General features: G+C 43.2%; 1 protein-coding gene across 9 annotated transcripts in view; it reads right to left on the bottom strand.

The window, feature by feature from the left end:
- Nucleotides 1-20,462, bottom strand: part of mbnl2 (muscleblind-like splicing regulator 2) — a 42,669-nt gene extending 22,207 nt beyond the window's left edge. For 3 of the 9 annotated variants that reach the window (XM_034217356.1, XM_034217357.1, XM_034217354.1), the window contains exons 1-2: nt 20,231-20,461; nt 10,551-11,414 (exon numbers count right to left, since the gene is read on the bottom strand). In XM_034217356.1, the coding sequence (XP_034073247.1) occupies nt 10,551-10,724 (174 nt within the window). In that variant the 5' untranslated portion in view covers nt 10,725-11,414; nt 20,231-20,461. Of the gene's footprint in view, nt 1-10,550; nt 11,415-11,943; nt 12,107-15,797; nt 15,900-16,728; nt 17,016-17,562; nt 17,668-20,230 lie in introns of those variants that run through there. The other 6 variants (XM_034217353.1, XM_034217355.1, XM_034217351.1 and 3 more) reach the window with 5 other exon arrangements.
- Nucleotides 20,463-24,752: the final 4,290 nt, after the last annotated feature.

The raw sequence follows: 24,752 nt of genomic DNA, 5'->3' as shown, positions 1-24,752 counted from the left end.
ACTGCAGATCTGCTGTGTGTGTGTACTCAAAGTGATCATTAGAGCAGTGCATGTTTCACTATGGCCATCATGGTACAGTTGGAATACAGTGAAGATGTCAGGAGGCGATTGATTCTTCTTTATAACGTCTCAATCTAAAAAGGCATTGAAAAGTCCAATGCAATTAATGAAGAGGACTCTCGTAAAAGCCTTCATTTTTCTTTATTAAACCTCTAATGTGATTTTCCTGACTTGCGTGCTTAAATTGTCTGCAGGGTATAGACTATATTACTTTGAGAATTGTGATATACTTCATGCTGGTTATGAAACGAGTTTTTCAACACAACGGTTTCCACACAGGAGGAAGTAAGGAAAAAAGGGCACTGGCAATTTCAAAGTAGATTATCAGGCGATGGCTGCGATCACTAGCCATGCTGGTGATGGTCAGAGTGGCTTCAGTGTGAGGCACCTGCAGAGTCCAGGTCCCTGCCGCTAATCCAGCTGGAGGCAGGAGCCTGCTTCAGTTAATCTGATCATCTGTGACCTGCTGAGACATGAAACCCACCCTCCAGAGCTCCTCTAATCTGCACACACACACACACAAAGCTGACAGGTACTCATATAGTATGTGCAGCACGTTTTAAATGAAGGGTGTCACTCTCCTGCAAACACACACTTCTACAAATACCAAAAGAAAAAGGCTCAGTCATGACAATGCCAGAGTGTTGATAGGTGAGTCACGGCTAAAAGACAGAGCCTGCTTTTCCACAGGCTGTCATTTCCCCGTGCTGAGAAGACAGATCTCGTCAGCTTTGCACTGGTGCAAGCTGTCCTACAGCCGTGTGGAACTCTAACTAACCCACGCTGGTGGATTTCATAGAAATAGGTTAAGTTGATGCCCTAGTTCGACAAGAACTGTGCCACAGCCCCGAGAGAAAACAGCCGAAATCCAGGAGGCTTTCTTTTCGTTCCTAATTTTACATTTGCTAACAGATACCTCATTTTCAATCCGGCTCAAGCCATCAAAGCTGCCACCACTCTGCAGCGTTTCTAAGAATATCACAGCAAAATGAAATTAAACAAACAACACGAGAGAGGTAAAAAAAAAAAGGCTAGCCTACATCTTCTTTTCCCGCTGACACTATCGACCGCGTGTCGGAGCGTGTTGAGGAGTTGTGTAAATCCATAAAACAGATAAAGGCGGATAATGAGATGGAAGGGGGAGAGCAGATCTATTCATCAAAGCCTCTTTCGAACACACTCAGCAGATAGGGGAATGTTGCGTGGCTGCTTACTCTCCAGTTTGGAGATTAAAGCTTTGGTTGCTGACAAAGAAAAAGTTGAGAGGTATTCTAGTGTTGATTCAAACTACAGAGGGAAGTGGAGAGCCCAGTGACCCGAGTGGGAATTTAGAAGCATGCTAGCACTCCTGTGAATCTTATCTTTGTCTTTAATGCCTCACGGTTATTCATAGCCCTGTATACATTATGAGAGAAGTCTGTTTCCCTGACGTCCTAAAATATCTGTTCCAAGTCAGTGAGTGATCAGAAACACAAAGAAGTTATTTATATGTCGCAGCATGCTGGTTTCTTTCAAGATATGATAAACTAAACCATGCAAGAACCTGGTATTAAATGGGAAAACACAAATGCAGAAATGTGGTTGTTATATGCAACCAAAGGGGATTAAGGTGCAGCGTCGCATGGAACGGGACGTTGTTTGTTGGTTTTGATGATGAGGCCTCTGAGGAGGCTTTCTCCCCCGAGCTGAGGAGACTCTAAACCCGTATGGAGATGATGAAAACAGTCCTCATAATGTGGAGAACGCGGGAGTGGAGAGGGATGAATGAGTGTTTACACTTGGTTTGAGTAATAAGGGCCCTTTGGTTAAAGAGATGAGATCAATAAAGCCGGGAACGGAGACTCAAACAGCCGCTGAGCTGCAGGCTGTTTTATCTTAAAATTGTCATACGTAGGTAAACATATTGATCTCACTTTGGGGTGTCACATTACCCTGGTGTTGAAATATTGCTTGTGTGCAGCCGAAAAGAACAAAAGACTAAATGTTTCTGACTGATAGCTAATTTCGAAAACCTACAGACGTTGCAAAATACAGTCGTAACAAACCATTTGGGCCGCAGACAGCCCCAATTCTCACCATCAGCCTGCTCTTCCCTTATAGAAAGTTGACTTGAGTAGTTTTCAGAGCAACATCTGTTTTTTCACAACCATGAAATGCCTTTTTGGTAAAAAAAAAGAAAGCCAAAATAAATTGCTTCCAGTAAACCGTGTTCGCAAAGGCAAACGTGGAGCCACTGTTTGCCCCCCATCAGTGCCACTTCTCCTCCCCCTTCATCTCCCCCTCCATTCCCTCACCCACCGTGGGTTCACCCTACTCTGTGACGGTGTGCGCTGCCAATTAGTGTCCCCCACCTGTCGCCGTGGGTCACTGGCACCTGCTGGGTGTGAAATTGGCCATCTCACTTTCGCCCATGAACTTTGCATGGCCCCCCCCGGCGGCCCAAATACACACACACACAGATATGCTGCTATGACCTAAGGTTGACCTTAATGGTATGGCCACCCTGCGTGGTAGGGGCAAAAGAGAAGCCTGTGATATAATAATACCACTTGCTTGGCGTGCGGATTAAGAACAATCCCTACTGGAATTGTTCATATTACCATGCGTGTTTTGGGCTATCAAAAGATATTCTTAAGCTTTGACAGCTTGTATTCTCTGCAGTGACATCACCACAAGCTCAGGAATAAACTTGGGGAGTGGGCTGGTATTTCTGAAAGGAATAATGGCCCGACTATGATTTATGCTTTAATAATAGACGCTGAGTTTTATAGTTTTTTGTGGGAATTTACACTTGGCTCGGCTGAACAAAGCGGCATCAATAAAACATTATTTAAGAAGCAAAATCAAAGCTGAATAAGTGTGCATTGGTATGAAAACATTAACCCAGCTCTCCCTCTAACAAGACAGCCTTTCATTCACTAATACAAGAGTCATTTCCTCCAAGACTTTCATCCAGGAAAGCTTTATCATTTTACCCCAATTTGGAGCAGCAAAGCTCTCGCCCATTAGGCCTGATGTTTCTGTGGAAAGTTAGATTGGCCTTGAATAAATTGTCTTATACTCTATGAGACTGGATGGAACAGCAGTATTGTTTTTGCAGCCATTTTCAGACATGTACACTACTTCATCACTTTGATACCGATTATTATCTTTAATCTAATGAGTTAATGGCTTTTTAAAGTGTGCAGGAAGAAAAGAACAAGCAGTTTTAAGTGCTAGTTTTGAAATGGCGGTCTCCATTGGGCTTGTCTGCAGCACAGCATAGGGAGCGATTCGCAAGAAAATATAGCAGGCTCCGCTTTCACTGCGGAGTCCGTCACTGCCACTCGTCAAGCCTCAATTGGATATGAGTCAGAAGCAGAACATTTCTACGGAGAAGGAGTGAGTTCGCACGGGGCAAACTCTATTGTCACTTTGACAGGCTTTTTTAGAAGTGAACCCCATGTCAATCACTGTCAGAGCAGTTTACACTCCTCATTGTATTAACGTAGAGTCATTTTGATACTGAAACAGCAACGTAAAAGGCTTCGTCTTTTTCTGTTCCGACACGTCTTCACATGGGATTGGGATGTCACACTTCTTCACAACAGCCTGTTTGACACAGTCTTCCAGTCAAAAGATTAAAACAAGTGTAGGGAACCCATTCTGGTGTAGGGCCCCTAAAGACTGCATTTCTCTTGCCTCATTAGATGGAGCCAATTAAGAAGATCTCTGTCTCATTATATAGGCTGGCCCCTGGGGGACAGCTGGGCCTGTCTGTCTTACTGATGTCGCTCCCTAGGTGTGTGTCTGTGTGTCAGTGGGGGGGTGGTAGGACTGGTGGAGCATCTTGAGCTCTGTCAGTGTAAGTTTGTCCATTTTATAATCAGGAGTATTGAAGAAGCCTGGGCAATGATTAATTTGTGTGTAATATGGATTACAGTAAACGCCATATGCTTCTAGCAACACAAGCAACATAGTGGCATCTGTGGCCGTTCCAGGAAAGAAACAACAACGCTGTAGCTATTGATTTTTCAAAGCATGATCTAAATTTTAAATTGTGTAGGCAGAACAGAGCACATACAGGCTCCTCTAGAGTATATATTAGATTAGGACAACTGAGTCGGTCTCTGATGGGTGATGATGAAACTACATATCAATAATAAATGAGCAATACTAAAGGTCATCATGCAGCAAGCCTCCTGCCTGACTCACCATACATCTGCCTTCAGCTTTACTGCAGAGGTGCTAACAGCAGCATCCACTACTGCAGCAGTACGGCAGTTTCAGTCCAGCTGGCTTTGAAATCATCAAATGTAAGGACGGCATCGATTCCGCACAACTGATTTAAGGTTTTTTTCATTTTTTTACCACGGAAAACATTGCAGAGATTCGAGTACTTGCACTGTGGGCAGCAGAGAGCCGTGGAAAGAGGGGGATGACTCAGAGATGGTGGGTGGATTGAGACCAGGTGAGACTCTGGAGCAGCAGATGGGCAGATTTTCAGCGCTCCGTCCCTCCATCACGCTGCAGGCGGCTCACTGGGTGACGAACACATATTCTGTTCTGTATAGCAGACAGAAGTTCAAAACTAGATCACCGCTATATCATAGTGTAAAAGGCAGAGTGGGGCAGAGACAACGGGATGATTTCCTGCAACTAAACCCATGTTCTCACTCAAATTAATAACTTTATTATTAGCAGTTAAACACGGGAAAAATCTAAGAGTTTATGTTGCCAAATTATGTTGAAGGTCAGCGGTACACCGCATGATGGTTTGGTCGCACATTTTGCAGCAAAAATGTTTGTGTTTACTGTCCTTTAAAGTCTACTAATAAAAGGAACATTTTAACTTGAAAGCAACAGAAATAAATTCTCCAGAACAAGTACATTTGAATAATAAAATATGTATTTTATTTTAAGTAGTAGTTGGCGTAAAATAAGATAATGTAAATATAAAAACACTAAACTACAGTGCCTGATATTTTCATACTTTTAAAAATTACGTTAAAAGCTTATTTCTTTTTCTCATTTAATGTTTTTACTTAGGCTGTCCACACTAAAGGGCAACATTGTTCGTTTAAAATGCTGTTGCTAGAGGACATGGATTGCAAACACTTTTAAAGCAGGAGTACACACAACACTCACGAGTTGATAAAACTGAGAGAAGGAAATACGGAATGTAATTGATGGAATAAAAAAAAAATAGTATTTCTGTATTTTACTCATTTCCTGTAATGTCTGTATATTCAAAGCCACACACACACACACACACACACACACACACACACACACACACTAGTAACAACCATCACTTTTGTAAATATTTATCTCAATTAAAGAACAATTATGCCATTGACTCTCAGAATCTCCCACTGAGGTTTTACTGAGGCTATAATGGACGTTCAAAAGCTTTCATATACACAGAATCAATGTTATTTTCTGTGACACCATTATAACATACAACGCTAACTGGTCATGAGACTTTAACAGTGAGCTGATCTGACTTCCTCCTCCCTCTCTCATCTGTTCCTAACTTTTTTTCAGCTAGACCCCGGTCTGTGGGGCGTTAGTGGTGAAATCACATGGATCAAATGAGATTTGGCATGGTTTGCACAGGGAAGACAGCGAGTGTGCGAGCGTGCGTCTGCGTGCGAGGAGGCCTGTTTAAGGAACGTCAGCGGCGGGGGTCTCCGAGGGGCTCATCAAAGCATGCCGCGTCCACTGCAGCCCCGCGCTAAGCTCAAGTCAGCGCCTCATTGAGTCTGTGTGAATGACCTCGGGGGAACACCACCTCCCGCTGCCCCCCATGCATTCCCCTCCACACTCTGCCCAGGGTGTGGCCCAGTTCGACAGGATTACGCTGAGGAATGCAGCCGAGCCCATCTTTTAAAACAAGAGAGGAGAGGAGAAGGGGGGTACAGGCCATAGGCATGAAGTCCATGTTCACTGAGGCTTCCTAAAGATCCAGCTAAATGCAAAAGCCCAGAGGGAGGACGTTACAGATAAATCAGAAGAATCTCTAAATTAAAAAAAGGCATGTGTTTGAGTTTGATTGTCTGGGGTCTGTCTGGATTGGCATCTATACTAATAATAATTACTTACATTTATTATAGCGCTTTTTCAATGACTCAAAGCACTTTACATATACACACATTACACATATATCATACATGCAATGGTCAGATACTGTGGACAATACCCACAGGAGCAAGTTCAGGTGAAGTGTCTTGCCCAAGGACACACCGGCTTTACAGACGCAGCAGCGGCGGGTTTCACCCCTTGATCTGATGATCATTGCACAGCGCACTGCGCCACACCGTCCATCTTCACGCCTCGAGGTCATCGAGGCGCTTTTACAAGTACACATTAGTATTATACATGTGGATAATACCCACAGGAGCAAATCCGGGTGAAGTGTCTTGCCCAAGGACACAACGGCCTGACGCAGTGGCGGCAGGAGCGGGTTTCGAACTGGAGTTCCCCAGCACTCCCCCTTGATCAGATGATCGGATGCACAGACCACTGCGCCACCCGTCCCACTACCTTAGCCATTCAAACACTTTCCCTTCTTGCCGTGTTCCCTCGCTACTTTATTTGCAGGTTTCCGTCATCCCACGGTCCTCAAAAAAACTCTTCTGCTCTTTTGAAGCCCGGATTAAGATGTTCTTACAAAGTGGGGGAAACCAGGGCACCTCACCCCCAGGGGGGTTCTGCCGAGAGTCTGTGACACAAGTGAGAAAACACCACACACACCTGGAAGTAGCTTCTATTGTTGCTCCTGCTCGACCACTTTTCTTTTTGACAACCGCAACTTGACATGAAACATGATAGTGCCAGGATGCACGAACCCCCCCACCCCCCGCCTCTTAGACTATTGAGGTCCACTGAGGCGTGGGGATCACCTGGTTACATCTGAGTGGAGTAAAAAGAAACTGTGGGAGGAGAGCCTTAACGGACCATGGTGCTTATTTTTTAAGCATTATTTTCTGCATTTTTCAAATCTGCCCACGTGTGTTATGTCATATTTGTGCAAGCAGTCAAAAACTTAAATTGAGACAAACGCTCTTGTGGACAGTCTTTTTTACTGCAGCGCAGATAGAGACCTTACAGAGAGAAGCAGAAGCCTCAACAGAAGGCTACCGTCAGAGGCACGGCCAACGTGACATCACATGACGGCTGGGATTGCAATAAGGTACTATTTCCCACTCCACTCACCCCCTCTACCACCAATATGTCACGGTTTCCATGGTCACACAACACAACAAGTATCTAAGGGCTTAAAGGAAAAGGCTTCAACCACGTCTCATCGTTTGTGATGCTGCTGGCCTGCAATGACTGATCTCAATGGAAAATACTTTAAATCATCTACTTGTCTCCGTTTACGACAATCTGTATTCTCTTAACACGTTTAAATGCATCATTCTGGCTGGTTTTAAGGAAATATGTTAGTAAAAATTGTGTATTTTCCGAAACATTTCCAACTATTGTTGAGGTCAACAGTGTCACGTTTTCATGCCACAATGAAAATGAATGACGCCCGGTATTAGATATATCATGTCTACCAACCGAATGTGAATCCAGCGTTCATTGGACAGAGATGAAGCAGCTTGTCCTATTTTGAGAGATGACAAATGTAGCATGGAGATACTATTTCTAAAGCCCACACTGTGGAGCAGGAGGACACAAAATAATCCCCCAGGCATGACACTATAGAAGTGCTGAGAGCAGGGAAGTGGAGTCAGGACGCTGCACGCTTTACCATCAAGAGCCACCGTAGCAGGCCTGACTCCACATCTCCACTTGACCTATGAAAAACACACTATCGGAAAATGCAAAAACACGTGTTCAACGCGCCTGGTCTCGGAAATGTTGCTATTTGACATTCTGGATGCTACGCCCGTCCCTGTCCTTGGCGTGTGACTTCAATAAGGAGGGATGTACACGAGTGCAAAAACTGAATTATGCTCTCAAATGTAATTTATATCCGGCGAAAATGCACGAGGCTCTTACCGCACCTCCGCTCTATTTCTTGCCAAGAGCAATGACAGCAAGTTCTCCGACTTGTCACTGCATTGTGTTTAAAATGACACCTTTTAAAAGCTGCGCTACAGAATATGATTGCTCGACAAATAGGTCGGAAATACGTTTTCATATAAATGTCACAACACCTGGTAAATAAAATGTCTCTCCCCAAGAATACCTTTTTAACCTTTTGAAGATGAGGATTGTCAAACATGTCAAACAACATACAAAATAAACCTTTAACACACATTTTGAGAGTGTGTGTCATCACCTCAGGAGTGTTTGACACCAACAATAACCAGAATTCTTCACTGACTTTGCATGCCGGCCTACTGCTGCTTGACAAGTGCAACAACAGAGTTACACCTCCTACTCAACTCCTCTCGAGCCGTACCTTTCACTTGTTTATGAGAAGGACGCGTCTGATCATTGGCCAAGACACGCCTGGCAGCACACAACCCTGGCATGATAAACCTATCAGATGAGAAGACCCAGGAAGACGATACGGGCGTAATGGGGTGGAAATCAGCCTGCCGTGGAGCGAAACACATTTCCTAATGCATAATAAAGCATTCATTCTCTCAGCTGTCACGAGGAAAGTCTTGGTGGGAAAGGGGGCGAGTCGGAGTCAGAGGTACAGAGAATCCTGTATTCTCGTTCTGTCACTGGGTTTTATGGTGAAAACAGGGGCAGAGAGAGTCTGAGGGAGTGATTACAGTCCGTCTATACATTTATCAATTTAGCTGCATTCGGCTTATACAGAAGCCACTTGGTCATGGTGGCCGAACTGTCGAATTCAACATCCAAATACCAGCATTTAGAAAGCCCTTATTTAAGATGCACTAACAGTCCAATCCAGAGTTACTTTCCTAGGGTAAAGTAACTTTACAGATCAGTTTTTCCTTCAGTTTGTACTTTAAAGCACAGATGAAGCACGAGTTGCCAGTGCATTGCCTCAAAGCTTCTATTTGTAGTGGATACGTCCTTGAGAATCGTGTAAATTAAAAGGTGGCACTATGAGGTAGAGTGTCCGGGTCATTTAGCTCGTTCATGGATGACTGGTTGGAGTTTTCATGGAAACGGCAAAATCATATCATGTGTGGACTATCCATGTCAGGTCATCCGCTGCATGGTGAGACAACAAATCGATCCCAGTTGGAGTCAGCTGTTAGCTCATTATGGTATAACAGCAAGTAATAGTTCACTGAGCTTTACCACAGTCAAGAAAACAGCTGATTGCACAATGAACAAAACTTGTTTTCATAGTGTTGGATAATTATGGACTGTGAGCAACTTGCAATAAATGGAGCTTTTACACAACCTTAAGATCTATATGGATTAATACAAAAAGTAGCAAGGCGTAAGAGGAGGGATAGTATGTATAAATGACATCAGAATTGAGAGAGGGAATCTAGTCTCTCTGTTTTGACATTGGCCTCGTACACAACCTTGAACAAATGTAAAATGCCCTCGCCACACACTGCACTGCTGTATATGTGGAATGCAGCTACAGTTCACACTTTAAAAGAAAAAGTGTTCTGCTCTAGTTTCTTTGGCTATTTATCATTGTCACCACTATTTTTCTTATATATATATTTTTTTATCACAGCTTGAAAATAAGCTTTTTTATTTGCAGTATGAGGGGGCTTGTATGAAATGATCTCATTATAATTGCAGAGACTTTCAAAGGGTCTGATGTAGAGCTAATTTAAGATATTTTGCCAAACTGTAAGGGTGACATTCTCATAAGAGGGGCCAGGGAATAAACTAGAGACCCGTATTACAGAATTAAATACTTCAACATGGTCTTAAGGCCTTGAATGGAATTATATATCAACCAAATGTCAATAATAACAACTAAATCCATTTAAAAGTCGAGATGATGTCACATAAAATGCCATAGTTACAGCTATTCTTGGATCATTGAGATAGAAACATTGCAAAACGAGCTGTGGCTGTTCATGTTGATGGTGAGATGTGAGTGGCAGCTGACATGCATCCAGAAATAGAAGCCCTGGAATGACTTAAGGCGATCAGATGTTCACCCTCATATACAAATGATGGACAAGGCACGGTAACATTAGAAGAACTTATCGCACAAAAAACTAGACACACCTGTGGTGACAGTGAACATGACAACAGACCTCCTTGGCCTTTAACTTTATAGGTCAGACCGCTCTGCTAACTGCAGCACAGCATGGAGACCTGACACACATGCTAATTTGAGCCGACAACCTACACCCCCCGACCATTAGAACCCACAAAGCTGTAACATTTTATGTCAGATACTATATCGGTACTGCAGAGGTGAAATCTGATTTCTCATATTTGCTTTACCTCATTTGACAGTTCCATGAGGTTGTGTGAAGAGAAGTGAATTAGAGAGTAGAAAACATAATTTATGTTTTTACCTATACTAATGGGAAAAACATGGAGTTAAAGTAGAGGATGGATCACAGCAGTAACCTACATTTAACAATCCTTACCTTTAACGAGTCAAAACAGGCGATCACCCTCCCATTTTCCACCTGGCAGCTTTTGGGTGGGTGGGCAAATTTGCATTCCTCATCGCTGCGTGAACAAGTCCCTCTCTGAAACTGCCGGCACACTTCCAGGGTCAGCCATTTTGTGTCCCGTATCGAGGCAATGTTTAGAGCCATGGCAGCAGCAGTGGCTGTGGAGCCGGGTGGAGCACTTGGTTTTTAAAAGGAGGCGATCCTCTGAGGAGGCGTTGCAGAGTGTTCCAGTTAAAAAAAAATAAAACGCACAACAACTAAAACTGATGGAACATGCAGCTATAAAAGATCTGCTTCAGGTCAGCAGATCAGGTTTGTCCTTGTGGACAGGAGAGTGGAGGTAATGGACTGGCAAAGTCTCTGTGACCGGAGCATGGGACTGCGCTGCTGTTTGGGAGTTTATCAGTCACTCAGATAATTGTTCTTCAATCAGTACGTCTCAGGTGCAGACCTCTGACAAGGCCAAGGGGGCATAATCAGGGACAATCTCTACTGGTAGGACCAACGTCCCCAAAAATGACCTTTGTATGACTAATGATGTGCAACGGTGGATGTTTGGGAGCAAAAGTAGAGCAAATTTTAGATGCACAGGACACTAAATGTGTGGCTTTCTGTTAAAGTCTTCTGTACCTCCGCTCCCCGAGCTTTGGCACGTTGGCCAGCAGTGCAGTAGCTCCAACGCTTCACTTGGGGTTTCTTCACACAGAGGACAAACAAGCAGGTCAAGGGTGTTTAAGTCCTATCACAACTGCAGAGGGGGAAAACCTGGAGCTCTTCAGGAGCCCCGAGGGATCTTCGAGTAAGGATGTCGTCTCCCAAGGCACTTTCCGATATCTGGAATGGAGCAGAGAAAGAGACAACAGTGTGAGAAAATTGTTCGCCAAATATGATGGGCAATACATTTCAACTGGCATTAAAAGGGTTTTGTGTATGCATGTCAATCTGAATTAGTGTGCCCTGGAGGACCTCTAAAGGGCTGATGAACCAGGGAAAAGGCAGTTGTGAGGATGTTCAGCCGCACTTGAGTTTAAGTCCCCAGATCGCTGCTGTGGGCCATTGTACGAGCCGGTGACTACATGCCCACTGGCTCTCCAACATATTGCGCACAAAGCGGTGAATAGTAAAACTCTGTGTGCTATGAGACCGTGGACAAGAGCGTGGAGTCGGGGCAGAGATAGAGAAAAGCCCCAGGGTCCAACCCACCCTGTAGAGCCATGCACGGCGGGATGGGGCAGCCAATAGAAAACCGCGCAGCGCAGCACTATTCCGGGCAGCCGTCCAGCAGCCACAGAGGGACCGAGACAGATGCATATGCAAGCACCAGACTCGATTATGACGCTGCCTAGTGTCCCGCAATACTCACTTGTCTCGCACTGTCCAAATTAGATACTGGCTCATTGGCAGAGGCTTGTCAATTTACATCCACGGGGGGAATGTGCGCCTTGTCCTGTAAAGGTACTGGTCTCTGTCTGGAGTCGTCTAGGGAGAAAATTGGGACAATTGGTGGAGCAACAATCTGAGCAAGTGACCTTTAGCTTGAACGTACGAAAGCCATTACTAAGCTACTGCGCAAGGAGCTCTTTCCTTGGCACATCTGGAAATGTTTTTCTGCTAACTGGGGGCGGGAAAAGGGGGTTGAGGACACCAGCCTGCGGGAGGAGAAGGGTTGTAAAAACATACAGCTTGGGTTAAAAGATTCCCCCGTTACTGTTTGGAACATATAAACCAATGCACGGAAAACAGACCAGACAAGGAGCAAACACAGAGAAAGTGTTAAATACTGTCAGAACAACATCTTAAACAAGCTCTAAAAAGGCACATGACAAGTTCAGGTGGTCTTAATGAAGCCTTGCTGAGACTTGTACTCAACCCATCAATGCTACTGTAAAGGGAAGAAGAAATCCCTGCAGAAATTCTTTTCACAGATACACAGCTGCCATACAGCAGGTCTTGTCAGATTTAGGTGAGGCTTAGGCACAGAAAGGTCCATCTTATCTTAGCCTAACCTATTTTTGTCCTTTTATCTTGTAAAAGTAAAAATCATCTTGGACTGAAACATGTTCTCTCTAATTGGAGATTTCTGAACTCAGTTTGAGGTCTGAAATATCAAATAACTCAAAAAGGCCACAAGAACAAGACCCTATATCCTCGCCAATGAATAATAATGATTTGCCAGTCACAAAGAAAGGTAGATGCTACCCTTTGTAACCATTATACTGTTCCAAGCCTATGAATCCAGACCATTGTCTAGCTAATCATATTGTCCCACTTTAGTGCTGATCATGTGTAATGAGATGAGAAGCTTCCTCGTCCAATCGTACTGACGCCCAGGCTCCGCTCTCAGAGGCAGGATTTAATTTCACACCATCTCCCCAGGGAGAAAGCCAATCGCTGCAGAACAGAGTCAGGTAAGAATCATGTCAGATCTGACCTTTAACAATTAATCCCTTCTTATTTTTAGAAGCCATAAGAAGTCTGTTATCAAGCTAACCTACTTTGTCGGAACGTGTGAAGGGCCGATGGCGCCATTTCTCTGTGAACTGTCCTGGCCTCAAGTTATGCTAAAATTGTTAGGGGGACACAACCATCCTTTTTTATATTTGTGTTTGGAAAGCTGGGGTTTACTGGCTTACAGTAGCTCTGAAAGCTTTCATGAAATCGAGTAGGCCGAGTGTGGATAAAGGTTGGTTGAGGTCATCTGAAAAGCTCACAGGGTAGCCGGCTCAACAGGCAACACTCAAACAATGTTTGTCATGAGAGGTATTCAAAACAAATGGTGATGACTGAAGATCAAAAACACCCTCATGAGGGCGATGTTAGGATAATAATCATGCAGGAACATGACCGCATGTCTGTTCCCATACAGATGGACTGTGAAGGTTTGTGTAATATCTAGAAGCAGGGAAATTGGACTGCTGCTGAAGCAACTTGTTTCCTCATTATTATGGGTGCTGTTATTCACAACATCTGCCCTGAGACTAGGCCTTTTGTATTAACTACAATTAAGATAATCTATTCAAGCATTTAGTACATTACTGAAGTTGAAAACACACGTCATGGAAAATAAAAACCTGTGATATCATCAATTTGTGGATGCATATGTTTATATATATATTATCATAATATAAATTGCAGTGTGCTTCATCCAATTAGCTTTAATGAGATGGGTGTGTAATTGAGAAATAACGCTGTCGTAGCATGTTAGCTAATGCTAGGCTGAGATGATTGAGGCATCCTGAAACATACCAAAGCCCCCTGCTGGAAAGTAAGCTGTCATACCGGGGGGGAGATGTTACCTCTGTCACATAACAACATCCTAGTGTAACAGCTTGAAGAACCCAAACTCACAGTGGAAGAATATAATTTGGAAAGCTCAAGCTGAGCTAAGTTTTGTCTTTTGGACAGTGTGCCTCTGGCTTGGTTGAAGCTAGCTTAGCTTCTGCTAGTGCATGATAATTAGAGAACATGCAGACTGGCTTAGTTTATGCTGAGCTTAGCGGTCCAGCTTCAAGCACAATGCCACTAAATTAAAAAGGGAAAGACAGATGGTCAGCAGGTAGGAAGGGACCATGCAGCGGCCAATGTTCCGACCTCAGAAACAAACACCCTTGATCTACCAGGTTCTGTTTTTGCAGTTTTTAAGTCCTTCTAGGGACTAGTCTTTTAATCTGTTTTCAGCTACACACATGACTACTTTTTGAATAAACCTCAAGAGCAAATCCTGTACATCCCTGTGTATCCTGTTTATCTTAACTTCCCGAGGCTTTGTTGCCTCTGTATCCTCAGTACAAACAGTGGACAGACATGGTGACCTGATAAAGAGGGCAGAGATGTGAAGAAAATGATTTTATGGATTACTGACGCTTACTAAGGCCAGCTGGCAGGGGCATTATCTTGGTCAGTCTGCTTAATTGAATGAGAGTCAGCAGGACTGGGGCGACTGGAGTGAAAGTCATTGGCTTGACCTCTGAATACCATGTATGTAACCCATTAGTGTGGTATCTGAGCACTGGTCTGTGCGCTACAGTTTATCTCAGCTGCTTGTATTTGCTCAGCAGAGACGATAAGCTACCTGCTTTCCATTGGTCCTGAGCCTTGTGACAACGTTTACTGTGGCATCAGCCAGGTGTTGCCAGCAGAAATAATGAAGAGATACTAATGACTGTGACAGACAGGCACAGGAGCTGGGTACCCGAGTGGCTGCATTTCCATTTATTACCATTTCATGCTGGAAAACCCACACTTCTATGGTCATTTGCATTGCCAAGAGGAACAAGTGGTCAATGTTTTTTCAAGGCTGTGGAGAGAGGGACTCATTGTTCAAGTGAAATAGGAAAATGTTCAACTTCCAGTGAGTAATGGAAAATGAACGAGGCTCACAGTAATGGTTTTATCAAAATGTCCCTAACCTAGCTTTCAGGGTGACATCACCAGCTTGCACAAATGTTCCCTTGCAGCCTCCAGGGAGGATCAGAGCAGGGCTATACCATGCAGCCTAATTCCTGTTTAATACTACAGACGTTATGACGCTTATGAAATTGTCTTTGGCATAAGCTACGTCTCCTTGAGTGTAATATCATCAAGTGCCATTAGTGTTAAGGATGCGTGAGTGAGCTCAGTGGAAGATATACCAGGACTAAGCTATACTGTTTGAAAGGAGACACAAGAAGCATTTTCACACAGTCAGCAGAAAGGTGTGCCCTATATCATAATAGCCTTAGCTAAACCACATTGACCCGAATGGCCCTGCTCATTATATCAGAATGGCCTTTTCTCTCCTTATTTCGAAACACAAAACATTAGACCCTTTCCATTTTTTTATAAGAAAGAGTGTGGGGTGGATTTCCCCTGCACTCTGTAAATGGACTTGTTTACTGTGTAAGTGTTCTCGTCTACTCAATGCTTAGCCACAGGACTCAGGCAAGTCATCAGCTAATTACAGTATAGTTGGCAGCCAGAGGTGAAAAGCGCCAATCTGATAAACATGATGATTAACAGCATACCCAAGATCTAAGGTGAAAATTCTAGAAGCACTACATCAACAGCGGCTGTATTTTGATCACTTCCACTGAAATATTAACCTAAACTCACAGAAGAAAAATGCTACGTTAGATTAAAATTCTTGTACTTTTGAATAAGAGGTGAAATTATTGATATCTCAAGCCGTTAAATTACAGTTCTTGAAAACACAAGAGCTGGATGATTCAGCACACTCACCCTCGTGTCACAGAGTAATCAGACTCCCTCTTTCATGCAGAAGATGTCTGAAAAACCTACCGACCACTAAATCCGTTTAATACCATCTCGAGATGCAATTTGCACGTGTCGATTCAGAGAAAGGGGATTTCTGTCTGACAGGGGCGCGCTGTAAAAGGCTTGGTACTTGTCTGAGACTTATCCCATTCTTTTCTCAACAGGAAGGGCTGAACTGATGTTCCATTTTAGAAAACACCCACTTCCCCTTGGTTCACAGCCACCCTGGCCTTTTCCATGCAGGCGCTGATGTCCACTTTACTGCTTCAGGCCCATCGTCTAGCACAAAGCTAAATCTGGATAGACAGCGGAAAGCCAGGGACACGTCGACCATGCCGCATCTAACTCAAAAGGTTAATGATGATGTGGGCCGTATTAGAACTGTGAACTTCCAGCGTATCAACTATGAGTGTCCAGACAAGAGTGTAAAACCCTGTTCTGAACACACAATCCCTACCCTTGTTATTTGGAAAATGTGTTACAAGGAAAAACTTTGTAGGAACAAGGCAAGTAGTGAAAAAGCAGATGCTACACAACACAAGTTTTTCTCTAGAGAGTGAAGAATATGAGCTTCTGACATTTGCACTGAGGACGGGGGCACTGCTGTGATAATGCCTCTCCCTCAGGAGACGTATGAGAAAGTCCATTACAGTGCTGGAACTGCACTGTAATAAGGGTAGTTACTACGTGGCTGCAAGTACTCTGTGCATTAACCCAACACACACACACTATATATATATTTTCTGCCCCTTTCTTTCCTCAGTTCAGCCTTTCACTCTCACAGATAAAACATTCCCTCTCCTCCCTCCCCACCCAGACTGGTATGCAGCACACTGCAGCAAAACTCTTTGAGTAAAAACAGAAAAAGGCAGCCAGTATGACCGTTCTCTCCCACCTGGTTCCACTGGGTCCTGCTGTGAGCCTCTGTCTGTCTGCTGTCCCGAACACAGGAGGCACCGGTGCTGCTGTGACACTGAGCTACAGTGCAGCGTTCCCTTCAGCGCCTGCGACTGGAGTTAATGACCATGTGAACTGTTGTCATTCCTCGCGAGCTGCCGAGTGCTGCAGCTGGAGGTCCATGCCTAGACAGGGATTTTCTCTAAATGTCTCTCTCTCTCTCTCAGCAAGCAAGCGAGCTAGGCAGGCAGGCAGGCAGGCAGGCAGGCAGGAAGCAGAAGAGTGTCTACTCCAACTATCTGGCTAAAACACTTCCAGCCTCCCCCCCACACCCCTAAAGCCAGCCTCTTCCTGCCCACCAGCCTGTAGCAAGGCCCTGCCCCTTAACAGCTCCAGCCAATAGGAACACAGCCCCCCAGCTTTCTTATTGGAACAGAGGAGACTAAGTGAAATATGTGCTTACAGTAACAACCTCTGAATGCTCAATTTAAACGGTATTTCCCCAATTCCATGCTCAACTTTTTTTAATTTTATTTAGAATCTGCACCCCAGGAATTGTTTTCTAATAGAAACACAAAGACAGTACTTGTTTCAGAAGACAGCAGTACGAGTAAGCAATAATCAAAGGGTTGCTGCAGTGGCATGCTGAACATCAGCCATGTCCTTGTCTATGTTCTATCATCACATTTAACACCATCCCCCCAGGAAACAGGAGCACCACACCTCCTCCCCCTCCCTCTCGACTCTCCTCTACCTTCCCTCACCATCCGTCCTCTAAACTCATCTACTCCAGACACTCCTCTCCTCCCGACGTCTCTTTTCCACCCCTCACCTGTGCATTTCTCTACTCGAAGATATCTTTCAGGCTCTTTTCCAATCACATTTTACTGGACTGGAAAATTGGACAGTTTTGTTATTGTTATTGCATCAGAATTAAAAAAAAAAAGAAGATTTGTAGGGGCTGGGAAGTGGGAGTCTTGGTCTGTCTCCTCCCCCACTCGTCCTCTCCCCTCCGCCCAGCTGATGACATGCTGGTTGGCAACATATGAGCCGTGAAACCGGAGCGTCACAGAACTGATGAGTCAGAGATCCAGCTTCATGACTTTTCGATCCAGATTCAATAGAACAGCTGTACCGTCTGTCTCTCCCTCCTTCCGTCTCGTACAAAGGTTGTGAATGACGCAGCAGCCTGGGTGTTTCGTTGACATCAATGAGGCTAAACATGCTTTGCAGTCCCATCATAAACAAACCGTTTGATTATGCTTTAATGGCAATAAATAATCTGATGCTCCGCAAGGAAATTTATTTGTCAAATGGTTTAGGGGAGATGGGGGGGATTAAAATCTCCAGCATGATAAATTGTCTACCTCAGCAAATGAAAACCGACGTCACCCTAGACATCAGAGCACCTGTAATGAAATAACACAGACAAGCGCTCTTCCATTAAACGAACAGGGAGGCAGGGGGGTGTCAGCCTTTGTCAAAAGCAAAAGTGTCACCTTCCTGGAATGAAGTCTCACTATGCCATGCAGCAGTTTAAAGGAGCAGCAATGCTACAAAGCAACAACTTGGTATTACTGCAGGATACAACTTGACAGTTATGAAAATGTGCTCCTTATGTCAACATGTATCCAGAACAGCATCAGTTGGACAGGCGAGGCTGCTCCACCATTCCCGATACATTCTCAATTTCTCATTTGGCTGCAACCGATTTTTCAATAACCACATTACTGAATAACTGTCAATAAATTAATAACAAGCCTGCTTTTGTTGTAGCAAATTTCCTAACAGCAGACCTCAGATAACCTACCTTCTAAATAGATTTGCCTGACAGGAAAACAAACAAAAGGCCGGCAGACAAACAAGCTGAGGCACTTCCTTTGCACATGGTACACCCTCCCCTCTTATTATCCCTGTCCTGTATGACCGCAAACGGCTTGGCTCACTCACAAGCAAATTTAGGAGCCCAAAGCGGCTTCATTTCAAATACAATAGTATTCCAGAACAATGGATAATTACGGCAAATTAAGATGGCTAAATCTGTCTGATATTGGCCCCCAGTACAGAACACTGAATTCTGTGGCACTACTGGATAGTTACACACGACAGAGGGAAAAAAAGCAGGGCTCAGAAATAGGGCACCGAAGACAGATCAATGAAAAGGCAGCTGTCTTTTTCTATTATTAGCCGTAATCAAATATGAAGCGGCAGAGAGTTGCGCTTCCTTCCTTCCGCTTGAAACCCATTCTGGTAAATCTGACACACAAGGCCACATGATGACAGAAAATAAACAACGGGCTGACAGATATGTAGGCTAGTGGTCAACCGGTGTGTTTTGGAGCCGGTTCAAGGCTGTGGACCAAAGATCAACCAGGAAGTACTGGATTATTTGCATTAAAAGTGTTATTGGGTGGGGTCAAAATCGTTTCTGTATGTTAATCTGATGCTATCAAACATTATTGCCCATTTTTTCCCACTGCTAATTATACAAAGTACATTTTCTAACATTCATAATGCACTGTGGATTGCTAGGTCTTACTCAAGTGAACATGTGAACAAGCCAAAGTTATTCTGTTCTTAGATGTTAATTAGCATTTACAGGACCAACGACTGTACATGACCTAGCAGATAGTCTAATCACAATTTATTAACCTTACCCAGGTAGAAAGGCTCCTGCTTAGCCAACCTGCAGTAGATTAAATTGTGCTTCCACTTATGTCTCATTAGAACAGTTTTATTTGTTCTTGCACATGGCAATTAAATCCAACTATCCATTAATCAAGGTGCCATTAGTTCGTTCTGGGTACACTGTAACACGTGTGCACCTAGAGGCATGATGACAACTCAATTATTTTATAATGTTGATTGCCATAAATGGAATCAATAACCAATTGTTTTTTACTCAACCTACTCCAGATTAATGTTATAGATTACTTCAATTCAAATAGTTTTATTAGCATGACCATAATGACATACAGTATTGCCAAAGCTGTGTACAATAGCGACATCTATACATAAATATACATTTGAAAAGGTACTGTTAAATTCATAAACATGTTTGAACATGTTTTCTTTACAAGGAACACAATGTTATTTTTGAACATGAACTAAACGAACACGTAGGCCTATTGTGCAAGATAATGCTGAAAGTTAATTCATTGAATATATAAATAAGAAAATAATAAGAAAAAGACGTGAGATATGAGACCTAGCAAACATCATGTCCTCGAAAGCATTACATATGACAGTGCAGGAGAGAAACACTACGCATGCTGATTTTATCTTGCTGCTTTCACTTGTTTTCATTAGCTCTGTGCAATGATTATGAGACAGCATAGCAGTCCAGACTTTAACGCATACTGTTAAGGATACTTGACTGGTCTCATTGCACCTATTTTAGCCACCTTTGCTGTCCAAAAGAGGCGTTATGTTAACCAAGTGTGTGCAGAAACACCAGAGGCAAATGATGCTATCTGCTAAGCTAACTACCTGCAGCTTACCTGATGACGAACCTGTCACATCCAGCTGCACTTCATCCGCTTCTCCAGGGCGCTATTTCGGTTGTAACGGGACCAACAGGACGGCAAAATGTGTCTTCGTGTGAGACTTCTCCCAGCTGCAAACTTTTTTCGCTTTCGAAATAACGGTGCACGGTTTTTCAGTGAAAGGCAGAAGTAAGCTCACTACACGCTAGCTCGCTAACTACTTTTAAGGCTAGGGTAGGAAGCAACAAGCGATTTTGACAGTTCGAGGAAATGTCCAATGTGTCCGGGGTGGTACTAAGGTCTAAACATTAAAACGCATTTATTCTAAAATATGTAACTTATTATATGCTGCAACTAAACGCCACGTGGTGTGAACGTAGAAGGTGCTGGTACATTTCGTTGAATTTAAACATTGGAGATTTACTTATTTTCGATAAACATCGCTATTACTACCCTCCAGTAAAGTTGGTACAGTCCAAACGAACCAAGGGTAAAGGGAGGGGGTGCTTGTTACCTAGGAAACAACAGTGAATCTCCCTGGGGGAAAATATGTGGCCACTGATTTATGAACCAGTGACTGTCTGTCTGTCAAAATAGCCGGCCATCGACAAAATAAAAACATTAAACACATTTGACAAGCCCTATCGCAATTTATTTTACAATACCCTATTCATTCTTATAGAAATTCACACTTTTACTTGACTTATGTACACAGCAACCTCGACATGAGACATGATTATTAGATGAATAATGGATGTGTTATATTATTTTAATAAAGCCAGAGTAATTTAATTGAATTACATTACTTAATATACATCTTTAATATTTATGTTATACTTGTAAAGGCACACAATCACTATTACTATGTCAGGAGCAAAGCAAAAAGGCCAGAAAGTACATTTAATTTCGATTTATCAGCTGATCAAAGACTCTAAATCAGCACATCGTCACCACTTACTGTGCAGATTAGCATGCACATCCCAAACATTTTGCAGCCTAATTGCATGCAGCTGGCTGGATTTAGCCATCTGTGACACACAGGGACCCGTTGTCAGCAAGAAGAGCATCGAGTTAACAAGGAGCAAGTCACAAATATCCCCGGAATGAGCAGAGAGGCACAAATGTAGCCCCACTGACTGCTGCCCACGCCATGCATGCCTATTGAGCACATAAACAATGAACATAGCCATCACAGACTGCTCTGTCAGGGCCAAGGTCTGCTTTAGTGGAAGGTTGCTGGGGATGAAGGCATCACACTTCTGTCAGGACATTGACGGTGTCAAAGATCAAGATGTTATTAGCCGGCTATGGTTTGATGTAATATTTCATGCAGGAAACAACAGTTGTTTGAAGCACAGACATTCACAGGGTCAATTTAATATCAATCATGTTGAAATACAATCAATCTAGAGTCAGACGGATGATGTTAACATGTGTTACTGCCTTGTGTCACACCATAATTCATTCATCACACTGGTGGCACCATTCATATATGTGACACATTACCTCAGGCAGATGTGCTAAAACGGTAAAGAGAAGCAACAAAGGGTCATTATTCTTGTTTTTATCCTTCCACAGGGTTTTTAAGTTCTCCATCCGAATATAGCAAGTGAAAAAAGCAAAATATAACACATCCACAGTGCCACCATAGAAAAAAACAGTATTTTCAAGACGTAGTGATCATGAAAAACTGCTCACATAGGTCAGGCTCTTCCCCCAAGGCCTCATGTATTGATCTTAATGCAGAGGAGGCATTTGTAAAAACGCTGCTGCCGGCATACTTCTTTAAAAGTCCCTGAACGCCCACACACTTGCAAACAAATGCACACTCTGCTGCTCACAAGAATACATGCTGCAGAAAAAATGTCAATTTAACAAGAATTTTTCTTTATTTTGACATGAAATGTAGTTTGAAGTTGTTGCATTGATGTAGGCGGAGGGTTGAAACAGTGTGTCATTTCTTCCTGCCTGTTTTTAATACAAGACAAAGCCATTTAAGTGAAGGATTGTTTTTGAGTGTGAACAGCCTACTTATCTTGGACTTAATTTGTAAAAAGTTTATCTGGAAACAGTTTGCATGATTTTAAAAATCACATGTAGGCACTCACACACGAGCAAAATAAAAAGGAACCGAAGCAGATGCCTGTATGTGTGTGTTGCGCTCATTAATGGGTTTTGGCTCCACATTTGTTGCCGTTGCAGTCTGTTGAGTGGACCTTAGGATCAACTGAGGGGGCGTCAGGCGGGAAAAAGCAGCCGCAGTATCTACAGAACACCGTTGTTAGTTTCCCTTAAACACAGAATGAAAAGATCACGGAGGAAAACACAGAAGGCAGTAAACACTGTCAGGCAAAATGTGAAGACACACACACTCAGGCCAAAGCTCTGACTCTGAGGTCCTTCTGCACACACACACACACACACACACACACACACACACACACACACACACACACACACACACACACACACACACACACACACACACACACACACACACACACACACACACACACACACAGTGGGCAAAGCTCTCCCGTCAAGGACAGTATTGATCTTGGACATACCAAATGAGCACACACCTGATTATGAAAGCTTTTAACCCAAATGCTTAATGCAGCGCAGGGCTATTGGGAAGAGCTTATGGCTGGCACAAAGCTCAGCAGACAGTGTGTGTTTTTGTGCACGTACTTTAGTCAATTTGATAGATTGTAGGCAGATCACATGGGCATTTCACTCACTCTATGACTTTGATGAGCATTTTACTAATCACAAGGCCTAAGTAATGATGGATTGAAGATGGTCCTGCTGTCATTAAACAAACTGATCCCAAAATGCACGTCCACCGCACCGGGAGAGCTTATTCACACAACGAGAGAATCCATTTTGAGGCACTCATTTGTCCACGGAGAAAACACTAGTTATACATCACCATAATTCATCTGCCGAACCATTTGTTCATATTGCGACTCTGTTCCTCCAGGAATTCCATTTCAGCAAAACGGAAGATACTGTAGAATCCGCACTGAATCATCCGTGAGTTCATTTACAATCATGGAAAAATAGCAACCCCAACGTAGAAATACATTATTGCATTAGGATTTTACTCAAAGAAACAGTATATTAGTATTATTAGATTGTGAAATGTTGTTCAAAGAAGTGGAACAAGCTAGTAAGTGAACTCAAGTTGAAGTCTTACAATATGGGAAATATGGCCTGTTAGCATTGCTTAGCGACAACACAGGAAAAAGTAGAAAACCTGTGACCTGAAAGCAAAATAAAACATGAAATGGATATTTATGGTCAAGCACAGTGACTTTCCAGCAAGACGAGACAAAGAAGACTCATAATTTGACACTAGTCGTAGTCATTTGATCCATTGTCAATATAGACATATTGATAAGTGCAGCCCTCCTATTTCCACCACTGGTTTCCTGAATTGATTGAACAAACAGTGGCTAATATTTGAAACCCTGGCACATAGATCTATAAAATATGCTGATGATAGATGCTCTATTTGTGGGAGCTCATTACCAAAATACAGTGTGCATATTCTGGAAAAAACATGCATTACTCAATGTCTCAGAAAAATGGGTTCCACTCTGAGAAAGCAGACTTTTATCAACCAAGGAACCACGTTATATCAGCATAATATTGCTGATTCTGGAATAATGACAGAAATTAAGGAACATATATGATATTCCACCAAATTAGGATTTGCCTTTTTATACTACAAGTGCCCTATGTTTTCAAGGGGCCCTATTTGTTTACAAATATTGTCCCATAGGAGAGTAAATACAATTATGAAGGGTGACATTTGATGAGAGAAGACAGATATGCCGTAATTGTGAGAGATGAGAATTTTCGAAAATGTCATATTACCATGACAACTCAGCTATTGTCATGTCAAGGTTGCAGTGTGAGGAGTTGCGCTGCAACCAAACGAGACACTTGCTGTTGTTCTCCATCAGGAATGATTGCAATAAATCCTCGATTTTCTACAACCCATTATTCGCCACTAAAATGGAATTGTTCCCTGAAATTGCACGACCAAAAATCAATGTCATCAGCTCTGGCGCTCTACAGTCCAAAGTGCATCCAAATACAGTAGAGGTGTTTATATTATTCATGAGATCCAGGTTCACACAAGGCCAGCATCTCGACCCAGACTGCTTAATGGCCGCTCCGCCCTTCATCACGGAGAAGCCCGCCCTGTGATCCATGCTTGGCAGTCACTTAGCCGAGAGGATTGAGACTGCTTTGAAATATTCAATAATGCATTAAAGATCAGAGTAGTGAGCTAATTATGTCCACATACACATGAACACAGAGTGAAGTTGGAGGTAGCAATTAAGTATTTTGCACGCTGACAAGCTGTAATGAAGTTTTCGTGAATGCATGATTTGTCACCTCTCAAAGGCTACACCAGCATTGTTCTTACTCTTACTCCTAACATCTTCGACACTGTGGTGTGTACGTGCGCCTCTCAGTGTACCAGACAATAATAACCTATCTCAAGGCGACCCATCAGCTTGAA

The sequence above is a fragment of the Gymnodraco acuticeps genome, unplaced genomic scaffold (assembly GCF_902827175.1).
Source record: "Gymnodraco acuticeps unplaced genomic scaffold, fGymAcu1.1, whole genome shotgun sequence".
Taxonomy (NCBI): domain Eukaryota; kingdom Metazoa; phylum Chordata; class Actinopteri; order Perciformes; family Bathydraconidae; genus Gymnodraco; species Gymnodraco acuticeps.
Note: the sequence above shows the minus strand (reverse complement) of the source record. Positions and strands in the feature narration are given on the sequence as shown.